Source organism: Panulirus ornatus, chromosome 73, assembly GCF_036320965.1.
Source record: "Panulirus ornatus isolate Po-2019 chromosome 73, ASM3632096v1, whole genome shotgun sequence".
In the NCBI taxonomy this organism is placed as follows: domain Eukaryota; kingdom Metazoa; phylum Arthropoda; class Malacostraca; order Decapoda; family Palinuridae; genus Panulirus; species Panulirus ornatus.
Window position 1 is genome coordinate 3,723,877 of NC_092296.1, and position 20,309 is coordinate 3,744,185.

Genomic DNA, 20,309 nt, shown 5'->3' on the forward strand with positions numbered 1-20,309 from the left:
TTTCTGGCGTTTGTGACAAAGTTACGAGTGTCTAACTCATGACTGGGAGTGACAGGAGACAGTAGTACAAAGGTCAGTCCTGTCAACGGGAAATGAGGGAAGAATGGTGTGTGGAACATTTCCATTTGTTGTACATCACAGTACCATTGAAGCAGAGCAGCATGGATTCTGGCGTTGCTGGCTAGAGCACTGGCCCCTTAGGATACGATGGTGCCTTGCAGAGGCGGCTGGACTTGGCGAACTTTGGGCACAGGAATAAGTATTGAAGTTGGTCGTCCAGATCCAACGGACTTCAGAAACCAGCGAGGGGGAGCTAGAGACCGTGTTTAGCCTCTGGCTCTGTTCGACCCGGTGAGACATAGAAGGAAAGCCAGGGGATGTATATGGACAGGGACACTGGTGATACCATGTAGATGAGCTGTGACAGGTGGTGTGGGAGGACCATTTGCTGAAGGAATCATTCCTCGGCATTCTGTGATGGAGTTACGTGCGGGAAAAGGATCTGTGCTTCCCTCAGTGGTGTTCACCAAGTTATAAAGTCCTATTGCAGATCCCTAAAGGTGTCTGTGGCTTGAAGACAAGTACATTTTCTTAATCTTATACCTCCCCGTTGTTGAGATAACCTGTGGCGCTCATGATGTTTTGGAAGCTTCAGAAATAACTGTTCAAAGACGGATGAGCATACTTGGTTCAACACGAAAAGGCCAAGTTTAACAAGGTTTTTTTCTTAAGCAATTTGTAACGATGCTGCTTGAGTTCATTTCTGTATAATGTGCTAATGTGCAAGAAGAGCTTGCGTCAACGTATGGAATACGATGCCATATTAACATTGAGCAAAATGCACTCCTTTACATTGTTATCTACACGTGACTGAACTTTTGGTTTGTAACCACTGTCTATTGGTGCAGATTGTCAAGATAACTCGGCATCCTGAATATGTGACTATTCTAGTACTATATGTTGTAACAGAGAGAAAGTAAAACCTGGTTAACATTTGCAAGGTGGATAGGCGACCCTAGTAGTGAACTAAGACGTTGGTGGACTGTCAGCGAAATTTTTGGATCTATTTGTAATAATTATTTTGATAAGTACCATAATTACATCGTATTATTCATGTTGATAGCATATATGGTGAGCTCATTGAAAAATGATATATACGAATTGTTAAGCTTTGTGGGACTGGAACTACAGTTAAGATTATTAACAATAACGACGGCAAAAAAGAATGTATACAAATTATGACTAGAAAATCTAATGAATGATGTGAAGGAAGAAATGCCAGTAAAAACCCAATACAACGTCATTTCAATTGAGTGACACAAAACTATGACGTGAAGAGGATAGAGTAGTTTGCTTAGAGTTATATCTACGAACCCAGACTTGCCAAAAGGAGTTTCATATTAAAAATGGGGAGACAAAAATTGGCTGGCCGACATAATCCAAGTTCCGTTTTCTGTAGATCAGCTGATGGCCCGCGTCAAAACAATCAACAAAACAAAATGGCTTCACGCCGCTTGCAGGGACCAGACTGTCCTTGACCATCAACAGCCGCCTCACACTTACTTATTTAACTGAGGCCACGTTTATGAGGATAGTAATGAGGTATGAGACACAGCTTACACCCATTTTTGCATAAAGCGATAATTATCACGTTTTAGAAATTGCGTAATTGAGGTGGTTTGTCAAGCAACCCCATAGATGGTATGTTAAATACTGGACAGCTGAAGGTCTTAAATTATATGTCGAGGTAGTTTTCGACCTCATCTTCAAGGAGAACTGACTAGAAGTCGAGTGGGACCTACCAGTCAATTATATACGTAGATCGTCAATAAATCTAATCAAAGATGAAGTGACAAAGTATATTAGGGTTTCGTAATTTGTGGCGAGTTGGAAATAAATGACAACCGTCATTAACACTTGTATTTTACATAAAAAGTTAATGACATTATGCAGGAATGCTTGGAAACTGTCGTGCTTGTTTAATTACAACTGAATACTCCATCATCAGTTTTGAGATTGTGGTATTTGTGTCCACTGATTGAGTTTTTTACGTTAAAATATATATTTGAAGTTCACCAAGGGCACTATGTTCAGTCCTTAAGAAATAAATCATTTACAAATTGCAGCACTGGGCATTCAGCCTTTCTAATATAGAAGCGAGTGTATTTTCAAAGCTTTTTGGTATCAAAAGCATACCCAAATTCTACCAAGGTCACATATTTTGGACATCACCAGCTTCCTAAATCCTATTCACCCACCTGACACCCTATTATCATTTATGGAATCTTGTACTTACTTGTTGGATAGGCATACCCCCAGCTGTGGTGGATGTCAGTGTTGCCTGCATGAACTCCACGATGTACTGCATCCTGGATGCTTCAAAACAGGCTTCTATGTTCTTGGCATCTTCCTCTATAAAAGAAGAGATGAATTACTTCCACATTTAGTAAATACTGATATAAAATTTTATAAGTATAGCAGAAAAATTAATGTTAGGTGTAGCTGTGTCTTGATATAACAATTAACAAAAGATTTTACATAGTCCATTGATTGAATCTCAAAAAACTTTCACATTAATCTCAATTTCCCACATCTGTTAATGAGTACCCACAGTTTAAGTGCTTCAAAGGATAACTTAAATCTATAACTCTTGCTTACTTTTTAATATTTGTTGTTTGTGGTGTAAATATAAACTTCCTCCTCAACAATTCTTTGACGTCTTTTCAGAAGAATGTTCATTCAATTACCTTTTTTTTTGTTGTAGAAATCTAGTACCTGTACATCACATCCACAATGTAGAGATAACACTCATAACAAGACAAAATAAATACTAAGAAACAAAGTGAAAAAGTGAATTTCATTCTACATATTCTTGTATTTAAACATTTTCAAATATGATCTCAATTAACCCATCTAATGATATGTTATGCTCTGTTTTCTCAACAGACATTGATAGCTTGCAGCCCTCACAAAAGGTGACTTTTCACTTGCAGTGTAACCTTATGTAGGCAGAGTCTGGTAACACACACATACATACATATATATATATATATATATATATATATATATATATATATATATATATATATATTTTTTTTATTTATTTATTTATTTATTTATTATACTTTGTTGCTGTCTCCCGCATTAGCGAGGTAGCACAAGGAAACAGACGAAAGAATGGCCCAACCCACCCACATACTTATGTATATACATACACATCCACAGACACATATACATACCTACACATCTCAACGTTTACATATATATATATATACACACAGACATACATATATACACATGTACACAGTTCATACTGTCTGCCCTTATTTATTCCCGTCGCCACCCCGCCACACATGAAATAACTACCCCCTCCCCCCACATGTGTGTAAGGTAGCACTAGGGAAAGACAACAAAGGCCACATTCGTTCTTTCATATTTGACGTTTCCTGCATTTGTAAGGTATTGCCAGGAACAGAGGAAGAAAAGGCCTTATTCACTCCCATCTATTCTGTAGCTGTTATGTGTAATGCACTGAAACCATAGTCCCCTCTCCACAACCAGGCCCCACATTCCTGTTTGTGGTTTGCCCTGTCTACTTCACATTCCCTGTTTCAGTCCATTGACAACATGACTACATTTAAAGGTATTGTAATTCTGAAAGTGTTCTATGGATGCGAGTCTTGGGTCCTAAATGAAAAAGAAAGGAAGAGGGTGGATGATCTGGTCATGAGGTTGCATCATCATCAGTGAATGAAAAGGAGTACATCTTCATCTAAGTTCTCATTCCAAAGGGGTTTCTGATTGTAGCACAAACTTAAATCTGGAGGAACTCCTTAAAAAGGGTCCTAGGTTATATGATTTAGAAAAAATATGCAGGTATTACCAGACTCTATCTGCATGTGGTTGCACCATGAGTGAAAAGTCAACTTTAGTTAGGGTGTATCATTGTCATTTATATTGGGAGAAGCCTCAAGGATTTTGGTATTTGGAGACTGAAATGACTTGACAGGTTGAAGGTAATCTACCAAAAGCAGTGACTCCCTGTATGATGCAAGGAGTATAGTGTCAAACTGCAGATAATTTTTCCCTTAGAGATGTTTCTCTTTTCTTCCAGGAATGAAATGGAAACAGTCACCATCTCAAGCAAAGTGCATTCTTGATGCTGATATCTATCCTTAAATGTCTACCACAGGCAAAATGTCACGTACAACAGGAGCCTCCACGAGCAAGCAAAATGGTGGGGCAACTCTGTACCAATGTGATGTTTGTGGCAAGGACTTTCCCTTCAAAGTTGTGCTTGATATGCACAAAAAAGATCATACATTCAAAAATGTTTGTAAGTGTCATATTTGTGGTGTTTCCTATCCTAAAAAAAGTCAGCTGGATATGCACTATAGAAAACACACTGGTGAAAGGCCTTTCAAATGTGATGAGTGTGACTCATCCTTCATGAACAGCAGCAATTTGCAGAGACATAAACGTAAACATGTCTGCAAGCGACGCTATAATAGTGATGAATGGGATGCAGCTTACACCCTTAGTGATAATCTGAGTGCTGAGAAACGTGCTAAAAATACTGCAGAAGAAGAAAACCCTGAAAATCCTTATACCTGTACAGAATGTGGTGAAGCTTTTCCCAAGATGAACACCCTAATGGTTCACAAGAGGAAGCACTCTGGTGAGCGGCCATACTCATGTGAGGAATGTGGAGCTGTGTTTGCAGTGCGTGCTAGCTTGGATTACCACAAGCTGAAACATTCTGGTGGAGAATCCTCGTACTGGCAAAATGTATGTGACATTTGTGGTGAAGCATTTACGTCCAAAGATGGTCTTATGCAACACCAGAGAAAGCATACTGGTGCTAGACCATTCAACTATGATAGATACTTTGCAGCATTCTCCAGTCCTGGTGATGGTGCCTCATTAGAGAGCAGCCTGCAGGTATCTGGGCAGCAGATTGGAACACAGCAGGCACCAGGGCAGCCAGTATCTGGTCAGGCGCAGCTCCCAACACTACAGCAGCACCAGGTTCACCCAGATCAGCAACAACACCACCATCAAATGCATCTTCCAAACCAACATCATTATCCACAGCATATACATCATCAGCAACAACAGCCAGAACAGCAACAAGAAGAGCAAGAATCATCTTCACTCACATTACAGCTGCATGAGCTGCAACCATCTCCCCAGTTACATCAGATGACAAGCCAAGGAGGTTCACATATTCAAATTCCTTCAGCTTTAGGTGGTCACCATACATCTCAAGGGTATGCAGCTCAGGTTGGGCAGGAGCACCAAGTTGTCCCTGGACCTTTGGGGCCCCAGGCACAACCAGTGCAACAAACTAATGGAACAATGGGAAACATGCAGAATGTTAATATCAAAGAAGAACCACATGAATGACTGACATTTGCATTCATGCTTCTATTAATCTGTTATGTGTGATATCTTTTTAATTTTGTTATATTTCATATTTGATAAATGTTTAATAGTGATGACAAATATGTCAGTTGAAGTGTTCAGTGTTTCTAAGACACACCTGAAGACATGGAAAAGTAAGGTAATGTAGTTGTGTTCTAGATTTCTGAATAGAACATTTGCTTGATAATTCGACTTCAGAAGCAATAAATTAGTTGTTGATACAATAGATAAAATTATATTTTGATTATTAATTCTAGCTATATGCTATATTACGTGCAGATTATTTATTGTTAGCATACTTGGTCATTAATCTAGCAGAATGTAATATTATATGATTGTTGATATGACCATAGCACATGCAGATAATACCCTCAGATCAACTGATGATATTTGGAAGGTCATTCACTTTTAAACACAAGTTGTGAAGGTGTTAGTGTGGATTTGTAACAAAACTGCATTCTTCCTATGCTTTACGCTTGTTTAATAAAACTCAGGATACTGGATGTTAGTACAGTTCAGTGATGGAGCTGCAGAAGCACCCAGTTCAGTCGGGAAGAAACTCCACGACATGGAAATTACTACATACCTGCATTATTTATGAGGTAAAGACAAACATTTTAATATTACTTTTGTATTATACTTTACAGTTAAGCCATGATTATCTTAAATCCTGCTGGTTAGGAGAATAAGTGAAATTTATGAGCTTGAAAGTGAGCTAAGGATACAATTGGTTGTCCCTACTGAGGCTACACATATAAGCATATCACATGGAAAATTATTTCACATATACAGGTTTAGTGTCCCAAACAGTGCTGCCAAGTGTATACATTATTGGTATGTGAATGAATAACTACCATATTGTAGAGTACAAGCCCACCAACCCTAGAGTATAGTGTCTCTTTTGGGTATCAGTACATGAATATGGAGAACTTCCTTCTGCAACCAGTGACAGTGGTTAAGCACAGGGTGGTCTTTTGCATTTACTACATAGGAGAGGAGGTAAATGAGTTCTGTCTGCACATTGGTCTCGTAGGATAGCTTATCCTAATGGTCTGCAGTCTCTTGAAAGATACGCTGTACTTCTAAATCAAAAGCCTAGTCATGTACAGTCTGTAGGAAGATACTTTGCACGTTCAGAATTAAAGCTAGGATGACAGGAGCTTTGGATTGGCTTCTGCCTGTCATAGGGTTACTGGCTGTTAAGTCAATTTGTCATTCCTGTATTCAAAATAATGTTTTGAAGGAGGTTATATACTGAAAAATGTAGAGATAGGCATCTGCCTTATCATGGCAGCTGTTAGCTTCCCCTCCAGCATTATGGGAAATTTTGGTAGACAGAGGGACAGCAGCAGTACGGTATGACACGTTAGTGGGCAGGATTTACTACTTTTCAGTTTAGGAAGGAAATTGATAGTGTTATACTCTACAGCATAAACCTGTGCATTACTTACAATTATGTATTGCTCAGGAATGCACATTTTTTAGTGCACAGGGTTTAATATTCTAATCTAATTGTATAATACTCTGGACCACTTTCATAGAGCTCCAACAGCTTTAAGGTTGCTTTGGAATGACAAGTTTATTGTTAAAATTGACAGTGACAGGACCTTGCTAAAGATGAATTTTCACCTCTGTTTTAGCCACATGCTGACAGAGTCTGGTAATGCCGCTGGTTAATTTGTTATATATGTACAGGATGGTAATTTTGTATGTACAGTATATTAAATCGGATATTTAGAGTATATATTTTTTTCATACATGCTCACCATTTCACGCGTGAGTGAGGTGGCAATAAGAACAGATGACAGAGCCTTAGAGGGAAAATTCCTCACTTGGCTCCTTGCTTTATTCCTTCTTTTGGAAATTAATACAGGAAGGGAAGATTTCAAGCCACTTGCTCCTGCCCCTCCTAGTTGTCTTCTACATTATATAGGGAATATGTGGGCAGTATTGTTTTTCCCCTATCCCCAGGGATATATATATATATATAATTTTTATTTATTGTACTTGATCGCCATTTCTCAGTTTCTGTTAACGAGTCCTGGTATTATCCAGGACCTCTTTAAAGGCTCCTGCAGCCCAAGTCTACTTATTTATAGTAGCATGGAAGTGGATAGTCCTTTGGAGTGAGGATTTCTTTGACAAGACGGAACTCCCAGTGATACTCACCAAAAGTGACTTTCACACAGTGTAACCTCGAGCAGGTGGAGTCCAGACTCTGCCCTTGTGTTTATATCACGAGTGAAGTTGCCTTCAGTGAGGGTATCATCAGAGTATGATCTCATTAAAGGACTTCCCACTCCACAGGAATCTGACCTTTCCTCATTATTGATTGTAGTGCAGCTTCAAGGTGTAGGAGACCCTGGAGAAGGGGTCCTGGAGTTATTTAATAATAATGCAACATACATGACAGATGGAGAGCAGATGCAAACAAAAGAGGCCATTCTTTGTCTGTCCCTGGCAATAACATACTTTACAGGAATTTAGAGGGAAATGATGTGCATGTGTGTATGACCAGACTCTCTTTACTTATGGTTACACGTGAGTGAAAGTCACCTTAGTGAGACTGTCATTGTAAGTTGACAAAAGGGATTAGTCTCATCGAGAAAATTTTTCCTCCAAAGGAGTCCTTTTTTTATCTACTTCTAATTCTATCAATCCAAAGCTGCAGGAATGCCATAAAAGGGAACTGTTTCCCATAGTTTCTGTGGAGAGACCTGCCACACAGGGATTGACCATCATGGAATCTCTTTCTTTTCCTTCCTTCATGTTTCCTCTTTTCCTGCACCTTCTACTTTTAAAAGTCAGGTCTACAAACATGTGAGGAGCTCTGATTAACTTCATTTTTCTCATATCCTATTTTCCTTTCATCGAAGATGGTTGTGATTGGGCCATATTGGGACATGGTGGTCACAGTAAACATATATGAATGGTTTATATGACAGTGATTAACTTTATCCCTAACTTTTTTATACCCATTAATGAAGAAGAATCAGTCAGTGACCCTTATCACTGTAAAACATCTCCCCAGCATTTGAGACATGCCCAAACTGCTGGAGTGAGTGGCCTCCACTCCCTCAAAAATAGGGTCATGAAGACAAGTTTCTGAGTCTAGACAGAGTTACCATCTCAGTGCTTCTGTATATACATTCAAAATGATTATACAAGGTGAGAAGTGTGTTAATTCTTCTGCATCTGTTTTCAAACCTTGTTCCTGTGATAGAAATTTTGTGTATCATTTTTTTTAACTGTGATTCAATTGTTTATGCAGTTAGGGCCACTTCAACTTGTCAAGCGGAAAATTTTCCATATGTTATGCAGACAGGACAGAGGGAAAGTGCCTGTAATATCCTCTGCTCACATATCTTCCCTCAGATATGAGTCTTTTGACTCCCAAAACATATTTTTGATGCAAAGCTCTAGGTGGTCTACCAAGCAACATTTTCAAACATGCAATCTTTCTGCAGTTGCAATTTCCCTGTATTTCCCACCTTTTCAAACTTCAGGACTAATGTTTTACATTTGTGTAGTTTTGTGAAGGTATTCTTTGAGCTTGCTGCCATAATTAACTATCTTACAATGGGAAGAGAAAGGGGGAGACTCAGTGTGGTGATTAGAAATTGAGACCCCACATTCTTAAGAGTCTTCTTTCCCTTTTTCCTATTCAAATTTATACATTACTTTCTGTATCCTGTTTACTCTTTTTTTTCTAAATGTCCATACTATTTCAGAACTCCATTACTTTTCCTATCAAATATTTCATGTGCCCTCCTTTTGATTTTTGTCTCTCTCTCTCTCTCTCTCTCTCCCTCCCTTCCCCCCTTTGCTTTTTACTCGCATCCTAATCTTCAAAACCTTCGTACATTTCTTTCCCCCAGTGTCAGAGTAGGCTGAATATTTTCCAGTAGTAGATTCATACTGCTCTCTTCCTTTGAGCTCCATTCTCTTGCTTCCTTCCATAGTAACACAATAAAATATTGAAATCCTAACCACTCTCCTGCCCCAGAACTTCAAACCATATCTCTCATTGTCACTTTCTCAAATACCACATCTCATTTTCATCACCATACATTTTCAGATTTTTATTCACACTTTCATATTCTATTTTGAAGTTCAGCCAATTATCTCTCTACAAGAGTATTGTCCATGTACATCAGTTTCCATACCTTCCACTCCTGTGATTTCTCACTTGCTTGTACCACCTGCCAGATCCTACATAACAGCTCCATCATTATGAAAATCAAACACCCATGGGTATACAATCCATTTTCCATCTCACCCAGACTTCAGCGTAAACCACTGTTTTGTTTGTTTCTCTGCTTTTTAGTATATGTGCCCCTTTCCCCACAGAAAGCAGCTTTCCCTCCACCATATACACTCCTAACACATTCCAAAAACCATTCCTGTAAATTATTATAATGCTTGTTTCAAGTCTATGAATATCAGTTGTGGCATGCATTTTTTTCTTTAAAATGTGATATACTTTATTATCTTCCTGAATGTACCTATACCTCCAATACAAATCCACCTAACTTGTTAAGTTTTGCCATTCTTAATTTACCATATTCCTAACTTCCTGTGATTAATTAACCAATTCATCTGTAGTTTTTTGCATTCATATGTAGCATCTTTATATTTGTATTGTGCTATAGTTAAAACACCCATACATCATTATATTTGTATTAATCGATAGTTATAACATTCATCCATTCCCTTTGGTACATTACAGTCATTCTGTGTATTCACTGATAGTGCAAGAGAGCACTATGTATCATCTCATTCTTCTCCCTCGCCATATCTTGTCACTATGTCTATTCTGAGCCTTTCCTTCTTACAATTTGTCTTGGCTGTACATAGTCTCCCATGAACCAGTCTTGCAGACTGGGTTATGCATGTCAAAAATCTTGATGTACCAGTTTGGCACAGAGGCCCAGTCTGTTTGTGCCAGAGCTCAGTTTGGTGTGCCAAAGACAGAAAAGACTTTAGAATGTCATTTGATACGAGTTCAGTTTCAATTATTTTTACTGAAATGTAATTGATTTTCTTCTGTTCACCCTTCATGTATATTAGCGAGTTTTCCTGCATACCAAATTGGCACAAACTCCCAAATTTGTAGTGCCAAACACCATTTATATTTGTCTCAGACATAGCATTGATTGAAATAAATAAGGAATGCAGCTCCTGATCAATCTTCTTCTAGATCCAGTATAGATATTCTAGTTTTTCAATATTATGAAAATTCAGTAGCTCTTCAGAATATTTGTACAATCTCATGTCATATGGCTCTGATAATAGGAAGCCATTTACAGATCATGTCCACATATATAACAGCGTCCCATCTCGTACATTCACATATTGCTTTATTATTATGAAAACGTTAACACAGATTTCTTTATCTGTTTTTTATTCCATTTTAAATTTTCTGTAGCTTTTCATCTACATTTGTTCATTCTAATTTTGTAATGCAAGCAGTTACCAAGTGGCAGTGAGCAAGGTAAACCAGCATGCAAGACTTTAGTAAATGTTTTAAGCTTTCCTTTTTGGTTTTTCACTTAAAAAAGATACATGCAAAAATCTTTGTCCATTTCAGTATTTTTTAATGATAGGTGATAAAAAAGTTTGCTCAATTTAGGTTTACAAATTTCCAACAAAATTGTGAGAAATGAAAATTAAAAATGTCAACTATGAAAGTAAAAATGATAAATGTTGTGGCACCACATTGCAGAGTCATAGGTTGAGTACATGTTAACGTTTAAAAGTATCATAAGAGTAATTACTTAAATGAAGTTAATTACATATTGAACATAGGAATAAGGCAAATTGACTATTCTGAAGTGGCTAATAATAGTTTCTGGTTCTAGTATGCTCACTGAATAATTCAATGCATTGCCAGTTGATTCCTTATTTATTTGCATGCCAACTGAAAATTTGTTGTAAATTAATTTTTGTGTTCCTAACATAAAGTTCAAAAGAAACATACAGTAAAAGTAAAATATAACAGATAATTTGTTTTATTAACAACCTGTATACTCATTGACTGCATCCTGTATAAATATACTTATCGTTTTTGCTGTTTCACAACATACGCAAAATGTACCGTATATATCTCTTTGCAAATGACCCATAACAAATTGAAAATATTATTAAAAAAATTGGATCATGTACATGCAATCTCTCCTTAAACCAGAGGTGAATAGCTATAGTCTACAGTCTTACTTTAATTGATGGATGGCTATAATCTGTAATACCACAAGTGAATAGCTGTAAGCTATATTCAAATGAAAATTGAAAAATTGTAATCTTTCCTTAAACCACAAAAACTATCTTCTGCACACTGAAGGGGAATCAGAAAAAAAAAAAATCCACACTGAAAGGGTTGAAGTCCCAGCCAATGGATGCTTCCTCAGATTACTCATAGATGTTACTAGTAGCCTACTGCCTTTGCTAGAAAAAAAATGTTAGCATCTCAGTCACACATAGGACATCAGAAATGGACATACATCATCTGGGTGGGAAGTACTCTCTACTGTATACTAATTTGTTTCAAAGTGAAACAAAAGCTGGTGTATGAGTGATGATATTTTGGGTGCATATAGAGTTAATTATTTATGCAGATAAAGTCCCCTCAGGAATAGCTGGAAGGATGTCTTAAAGAAGGTATTTCGGCTATTGGTACCTGAAAATTCAGGAAGGCGAGAAGTTTGTTACAGGTAGAATGAAGTAGATCAATTTGGTATGTGGGGGATGGTGTGCTGTCATTGGGGTGAACCTGCGCATATGATGAGGTCAAGATAAACCACAAAGTAATCTGTGTTGCATGGATGACTTTGGTTTTGGTGCATTATACATGAAAGCTAGAGAGTGGATGTGCAATAAAGGCCATTAATTATTTCTGATATCACCTAACTGTGGTGAGAAAAGCAATTCTTTCGATTTTTTATATTAACTCCTGCCTCAGAAAGGTAACATAAAGAACAGATGTAAGAACCTTCAAGGGAAAATCCTCACAGCACCATCCATTATTTCTACCTTTTGAGAGTAATAATGCAGGACAGTAAAGTTTACAATGCCCAGGTACCCACCCTCTTTGTCGTATGACAAACGAGGACGTGTTCCCTTCCATATACTGGGAAAGGCAATTGTAAAAAAAAGTTCATTCTATTTTAGGCAGTCTATTACAGTATAATGTATTGAGAAACTGTACAGTATGTGCAGTATAATAAAGACGTGCTTAAATCATCTAAAAGTTTCTTAGATTAGGTAAATGAAAAAATATTCCTGAACATCATTCACAAAATCTTATTTGTTCCAATTTTTCATAAAAAAGAGTCAGATCTTATGGGCAATTAAAATTTACATCCTGAGAAAATCTATAATACTGCAAGACATGAGTTACATAAACAAAACAACTTTAATAGTCTACAAGCATAGGCTGAATACAGGTTTGTTAAAAGGGTTAGCTGGGCAGAGATCCCATTTTATTCCAAATTCTGAGAGGAATGTGACCTTTTACAAAATCCTACATCCTCCCTTCCATTTCATCATCTGTAAAATTTAAAAATATACTAAAAATCTAGTAAAGTATTATGATGTGGTCATTACAGAAGATGAAGCAAAGTTCTATTTGTCTGTCATCAACAAATCTCTCTCCAATTTGATGGGACGTATCTGGAGTATATAGCCTCTCATATCACTCAAATGTCCTTCAACTCATGTCTAGTGAAGAGAAATAGGAACTTCTAAACTAATATAAGCACTTCTTACCATAGGTTTCTGCATACAGTGATGATCTATCAAGTGCAACTTGCAGAATTAAACTAAAGAAATGTTTGCAAGATCACTTAGGACTATTAAGATTTGAAAGAGCAGAAGAGGTATGTTTAAAATGGTTTAGGCACATGGAGACAATGAGTGAGGAAAGATTGACAAAGAGGATATATGTGTCAAAGGTGGAGGGAACAAGAAGTGGAAGACCAAATTGGAGGTGGAAGGATGGAGTTAAAAAGATTTTGAGCAATTGAAGCCTGAATATGCAGGAGGGAGATTGGAGTGCAAAGAATAGAGTGAATTGGAACAATGTGGTATACCAGGGTCAATGTGTTGTCAATGGAGTTTATATGTATATACGTGTGTATATGGGCCATTCTTTGTCTGTTTCCTGGCACTAACTCACTGATACAGGTAACGGTGATCAAGTATAATAATAAAAAAAATATATATTTATTATTTATCATACTTGATTGCCCTTTCCCGCTTCGGCGAGGTAGCACCAGGAAAGTACAGGCATATATTTTACAACAAAAAATAACAAATACTGATGCATTCTAACCCTAATGCTTCCACACTGATTAACATATTGCTATCATTAATGCTGTTAACAACCCAAAAAGATGAGAGCTCTTCCACCAGCCCTTTCTTCCAAGTCCATGAAAAATAACTTTATCTTCAGGGAAATGCACTCTTCCATCAAGTGGTTTAATACATGCACTAGATGTATCTACTGTCAATGGGAGTATTACATTTTTAAGATGGTTTGGCCTTGTATGAGTTATGTTAGATGACAGAATAGTGAAGGAGATCTAAGGTGCAATAGTCAAAGGTATAATAAGAGTCATCTCACTAAAGGGATGGACAGAGGTATTTTAGATAAGGATACTAGTGTAATAATTTCTTTATCAAATGCAACATATTTTTCTTTTGACAGGCTATATGTGTGAAAGGAGACAATTTTACTTGACAAATCAATTTATTGTACAAAGTGAAAAATCATACAGGTTTTTAACAATGAGAAACCACAGCCCTGTGAGCAAACATTACGATCAATATTCATTCCAAATACTAAGAAGGCTCTTTGCAGGTGTGAGAAATGCTTATAGTAGTTCCAGAGTCTCTGTGCAGTTTAGCACACTGGATAATAAATTTGTGACTAACTCCTGATTGTCATCAGCACCAAATGTTTCAAAGTTCCTTTTTTTTTTTTTTTTACAGACTGTCAAATTACTGATCTATACATAACATAATACAGATAAAAGTATTCTATGAATTTTAATAAATGAGTGAAATGAAATATATGCTACATAAACAAAATACTCTACTTGGACCCACACAAATTTCAACTTAGACTTAGTTCAAGCCAAACTCAGAACCTTTAGATTCATCAATGACTGAGGTGATGTGCAGAAACATATCCCTCATATAATGTCTTCATACTTAAAGCATGATGGCATGATTCCAGGGGGTAGTCCAGCAGCCACCGGATCCCCTTTTGTGATTCTGTTCCTGGGGCAATATTTGATTGTGTGGGCAGAGTAACCTGTTGCACCACATATCCGGCATATGTATGACGACAAAACTGGGCATACTACACGCCCTCTCCTGTCCTGATGGAGAAGTTTCAAAAACAGGACATTAATCTGCTGAATACTACATTATAATATGACTCTAAATTGATATTAATAACCCCTTATATGAAAAATGAGAAAAAAATCACTGAAAAAATCTTTCTCCTTGAGGAAATGTTATTACAAACCATAAAGAAAGAAGAGAAAAAGATGTAGTTATACTACAAACAATACTCAAAAAATAAAATTCATTAATGATCCAAGTATAACAACTTACACAGCACCTGATATCCATTTCCCACAACATAGTACTATACAGTTGGTCTACTTACTTCTAAATTAAACACAAAATTTCAACGAGTCTTAAGCACAAAGCTAAAGCATGACCTATCCATTTAAGGTTAGATCAAAGCTTATGCCACTGTACTCAAGTGTTAGGTGGTTAAACTATTGAAGATAGTCTATGGTTATTACGAGAATAAAGATTAACATAAATAAAACTTTTATAAACTATGGAAAAGCATGCTATTTACCAATAAATCTATCACCATTACTGTATTTCCAAATTACATGGGTGGACCAAGAAGAGTACAAACAGCATTAGCAACATCAAAGTTTAGTCATAATATAATTATACATATACACAACCCCAGGATCCTTATTGCGGTTAAACTTATAGTTTAAGATACAATTCTTATACATTCCCAGGTTCGAGAATAAGATACAATCAGCGGGAAAATAAAGAAGTCGACTGGAGCAAAAAACAAGATCCTTTGGGAGAATACTGTCTGTCAAGTGGTCAGTAGATGATTTTCCATACACGGTGTTCCCTAGAGCAATCAGAACCCCAGTACCAACAGCAATGTCTGATACACATCAACAACAAATCTGTTGCTTGAAAAATGCACTTTTGATAGGGAAAGAATGACTAGAACTTCAATGACAATCTTCAATTTCACGTACCTACCGTCTTGGCCATGTTGACACCATCCCCACAGCCTACATTACGATGGGATAATTTGCACGAAACTTCTACAGTTTGTATAAACATATAGACCAGTAATGTTAATATGTAATTATAAGTATCCTGAAAGTCCAAGGTGAAATGAAAAACACATATAAAGCTAATAGGTAACACTAAACACGATAAAACTGCTTTCAAAACACAGTAACTCTGGAGTTACCTCATTGTTGCTACTGCTGGGTTTATTCCTTTAAGGCTGGAGGGGCATCACCCTCATGACTTCAGGTAAGACGTAAATCATCTCCATGACTTCAGGTAAGAAGGTCATCACCTTAATCACATCACCGTGTGAGGAGAAGCGCCTCAGGAACGTCTGATCTACCAGGACATCCTGACCACCATATTAGATGGTCACTGTCATGGGCGCGATTACGTCAAGCTGGGTAAAGCGGCTTGACAATTTGGCTCAGTTCATGTCGTGTCCAAAATGTTCATGAATACATGTCCTGAAGTGTCATTTTATCTTGCCACACCTACAGCATTACATTTACTGCATTTGTACAAGTAAATAATACAGGACTACAATTCTATAGGATAACATCCATGGAAAAAAAATACGATAACCTGGGGATAAAATTAAATTAATAATGTGATCATTCGATTATCCAGTACATGTCGTTTCCAGTGAACAGAATAGTAAAACAAATTACATTTCTATGACCAGTTGGTGACTTAAACGATAGCCACCGTCTTGTGCTTAATGCCTTACCCACAGGCACTTTAATAATATGCGAGACAATGAAGCTGAATATGCTTATTTAAGCCCTGGTCATTATTTCCTATATACTACATGCCGCTCTGCGTTGTAGTTTCGGGGGCACCAGTCATGACAGCTGGAGAATGGACACAAGAGAATGGGACCTTTTATCTACTGTTCCAAGCGCTCCCTCGCTTAAGCTGGACACGGCGATCAAGTATCCTGTAAACTTATATATTGTAGATTGAAATATACTGCAGGTGAAACCTTTAACCCAACTGCTGATCCTAAAATGTATTTATAAAGACCCACTGAAGTGAGACGTGAAAATCGTGGTCTCTGGCAAGATCCCCTGGCAACACCTTTTGCCTCCATGGGTCTTCAGCACAACTGAGCCAGAGACCACATATGCCTTACGGGTAACTGGGCTGGCTATGGTGACTTGGGTGGTTATGGGAAAAGGGTTCGTGGTCAGGAAATAGCTGACTAAATCACCCTATCTATCAATATACATTTTAACCAAAACGTAATACTCTGTATACATAGTCGCTGATACAAACATCATTTCTGAAGTAAAGTTTAGACGCAACAAGAAAGCAACTATTCAAACAAGATATGAAAATATCTAATAATGATGTACGATTCGCAAAACTATTTCAATGAAACAAAAATGGGTGATGGTGGTGGCACAGGAAGTGCTGGCGTATACCTGGGAAGTGATGAAACACGAAACACCATGGAACAAATAAGGCGTCGCCCAGGGTAGCTCACCTTGAATACGTGAAAGATGTCTTCCTCCCCGTTCATAGCGCAGAAGGCGCACCTCCGCTGCCTTCGCCTGCCGGAGGCAGAGCTGGTAGACTGTTCCTCCCTCACACCTATCTCCAGAAGCCTGAAGCCGCCCCTGAAAGAGAACAGAGAATACGTTAAATTAACGCTATAAGGCGTAAGGGGACGTGGGGCATCGGCGTGTTTGTCAAGAAATATTTTAGAGCTGGTGCGTATGAAACACTGCATTACTATCTGTCTGTTACGAGATACATGTGTATGAGATTGTGCATTACTATCTGTCTGTTACGAGATACATGTGTATGAGACTGTATACATCAGGAGAAAATGTGTACGACAGTATGAATGCGTTTAGAGCAAGAAGAATGCTTGTTATTAGCAGTGTCTACACAATATGAATATATTCCACCACATGTACATGATAGGATAAGCTTGTGTACAACAGTATATGTACACGATGTATGCAACAGCACTAAAGTTTGTATACATCATGGATGAACAAGATAAGAACGTATATATACGGCATTATGATTCAGTATGTACCTCTGGTTACGGCCGGCAGTAGCAGGGGCAGGAGGAGTAAGAGGAGGGTTCCAGGGAGTGGTGCTGAGGGCCGGGATGCTGCTCGTGTGTCTCCCGGCGGCCGGGAACCCTTGAAGAAGACGGTCGTTCCACAAGTAGTGAGAGGAAGGTGGCACCAGGGGAGTGGTGCTGAGGGCCGGGATGCTGCTGTCTCTCCCGAAGGCCGGGAACCCTAGAAGGAGACGGGTGTTCCACAGCCAGTGAGAAAGGTGTGCTGGGGGAAAGGCGTTCCCGGGCCCGGGGGTCCAAAAGGGTGCCCGGGAATTTCCTGGTATCTCAGAAAATGTTTGTATATATTGAAGACCAGCAGCATTCACATTTTGTGTGAGCCTACACAGTTCAAATATCCTTAAAGCACATGTGAAGTAGACACGGAAATTGTGAAAATGTTCTTAAATCACGAGTGGAGACTCGTTACCCCTTGCAACATAGCGTAGTAGACTTCGATTACCATAAAATACGTCACCTTTGGCTATAGGATTTAGGTTTGGATGAAAGGCAGCAGGAGGGAGAGCAAAAAGGACAGCGTGTGCACAGAAACGCATCATAAAAATTATTCTCTTTTATTTTACTTATGTCTATATTTATCATGGAGGGAGTATAGGAACATAAGGCATCAATGCACAATATCAACAGAGCGGAGGCTCCATTCCACACCTCTCTCATCTTCCATGCCCCCTTTTTGGGCATATATAAGCCCATAGCATAAAACCGTAGTGGATAAAAAACAGGTTGACTAATGTTGAAGGAAAGGAGACCCGAAAAAAACTTCGTACACCCTGATAAAATTCCTCTCGGAGGCCCTGGATCGTTTTCTCTGGGGCACGGGACGAGAGGAACCAACAGTTACACAACAGTAAGTTTCTTCCTACCAGTTCTATCATCACTGTATTACCTTTCCCATCTTGACGAGGCAGCGTCAGAAACGAATGGACAACGGCCACAATTGAACACCTCCTCTGTGACAACAAGCCACACTTTACGATTTACCATGGTCGCTTCATAATGCCTAGTAAACCCCATTCGCAACACGTCGCTCCCCATATGCATAAGGATCCAACTCATTCTAGGTGTGTGTGTGTGTGTGTGTATTACCTCTTTGCAAGTTGATCCTGAGGGAGGCGTTGGCGTGGGGAGCTGGAGATGCCCTCCGTGGAACATCGAGGAGTACGCTGGGTTGTTGTGGCCAGGTGTGATGGCTAGGCGCGGCACCCCTCCCTACGCCCGCACAGCACTGCACGCCCGCCCATTCACATACTACAGGAGGAAAATAATGTCACAAATGTTTTAATTACCTTTTTTCCTTGCTGTCAATTTTATCATATCTTACATAAAACTCGAGACAACAGAAACACGATCAGTTGATTAATCTGAGTGATCATTAAGGCGCCATGAGCATAGAGACAAATTAAGGTTGTACGCTCCTGTAAATGCAAGTGTCGTGGGATTAAAGAAATTACATACGCGACCTAGGAGTGTATACACACCTGAGCAGTCACTCACCTGGTGTAAATCCTCTGTGTTCGGGAACTACAGAGCGTGTGCACTGCGCCTGGGTGAAGGTAATAGGCTGCCACTGATTGGTCATGAACATGGGCGTCAATGACCCTGGGTTCGTTAATCTACCAGTAATTGCCTCGCGCTGCATGAAGGTAATTAGTAGGCCGACCTACCGTCGAGAACGTTGTCAAGCAAACTGTGAGGGATGGTGTCTGTGGTCACTGGTCAGGAGGAGGGGTTTCACGTTCGAGCCCCATTCACCATTGGCCAATTGGGGAGGCAAGAAGGCCACGCGTCATCAGACAGGCGGGACCAACTCATAGACCTTTGTCTTTCATAAATGTCGAATAATAATATTACTGTCGTTATTAACAGCATTAAATTCCTATGGATACAGTGTAGTCTTGGTGAGAGAGATGTGTGATGGTATAGAGTGATGTGGTGAGAGGGAGTTTGTACCGGGGTTAAGCTCAGTGTGGGAGCTGGAATGGTAAACATTTGTATTTCTCAGTTAACCAAATGCCATCGTATTTTCATAAATAGAAATACATACAAGTATATATTCAATATATTTGTTGCCTTCCAGAGAATACACGAGACAACAGCAAACATGTAGTTGTACACTAGAGTACATAACACCATCAGTATATGCGGTAGAAATAATAATATATCTTCGTTTATGTGGTAACCATAAAATTGTTGAGCTATACGAGAAACCATCATGTTCCTGCTGACCAAGCCAGCGGCAGCTGAGTGACGCGCTACGCTACCCCCTACAGTAGACGCTGGATATAATCTGATGTATATATATATATATATATATATATATATATATATATATATATATATATATAGTTATATATATATTCGCGATTTTCCGCGTTGGCGAGGTAGCGTTAAGAACAGACGATAGCTTTAGAGGGCATATCCTCACTTGTCCCCTTTCTCTGTT

General features: G+C 38.5%; 2 protein-coding genes across 3 annotated transcripts; one reads left to right on the forward strand and one right to left on the reverse strand.

The window, feature by feature from the left end:
* The first annotated feature begins 104 nt into the window (after positions 1 to 104).
* LOC139748341 (uncharacterized) lies at positions 105 to 11,429 on the forward strand. The gene is made up of 2 exons (XM_071661401.1): positions 105 to 1,602; positions 4,115 to 11,429. Exon 2 carries the CDS (start codon positions 4,180 to 4,182, stop codon positions 5,404 to 5,406), a length of 1,227 nt encoding a protein of 408 aa, XP_071517502.1. The 5' UTR covers positions 105 to 1,602; positions 4,115 to 4,179; the 3' UTR covers positions 5,407 to 11,429.
* Positions 11,430 to 12,580: 1,151 nt separating this feature from the next.
* On the reverse strand, positions 12,581 to 20,105 carry LOC139748344 (uncharacterized). 2 transcript variants are annotated; one of them, XM_071661410.1, is made up of 5 exons: positions 19,361 to 20,105; positions 18,953 to 19,114; positions 17,819 to 17,927; positions 17,258 to 17,390; positions 12,581 to 14,804 (listed from the first exon to the last, which is right to left on the reverse strand). In XM_071661410.1, the coding sequence occupies exons 1-5, from the start codon at positions 19,503 to 19,505 to the stop codon at positions 14,616 to 14,618; spliced, it is 738 nt and encodes a 245-aa protein (XP_071517511.1). In that variant the 5' UTR covers positions 19,506 to 20,105; the 3' UTR covers positions 12,581 to 14,615. The 2 variants fall into 2 exon arrangements, with proteins under 2 accessions (XP_071517511.1, XP_071517510.1); XM_071661409.1 differs by having other exon boundaries at positions 17,819 to 18,029; positions 19,361 to 20,092.
* Positions 20,106 to 20,309: the final 204 nt, after the last annotated feature.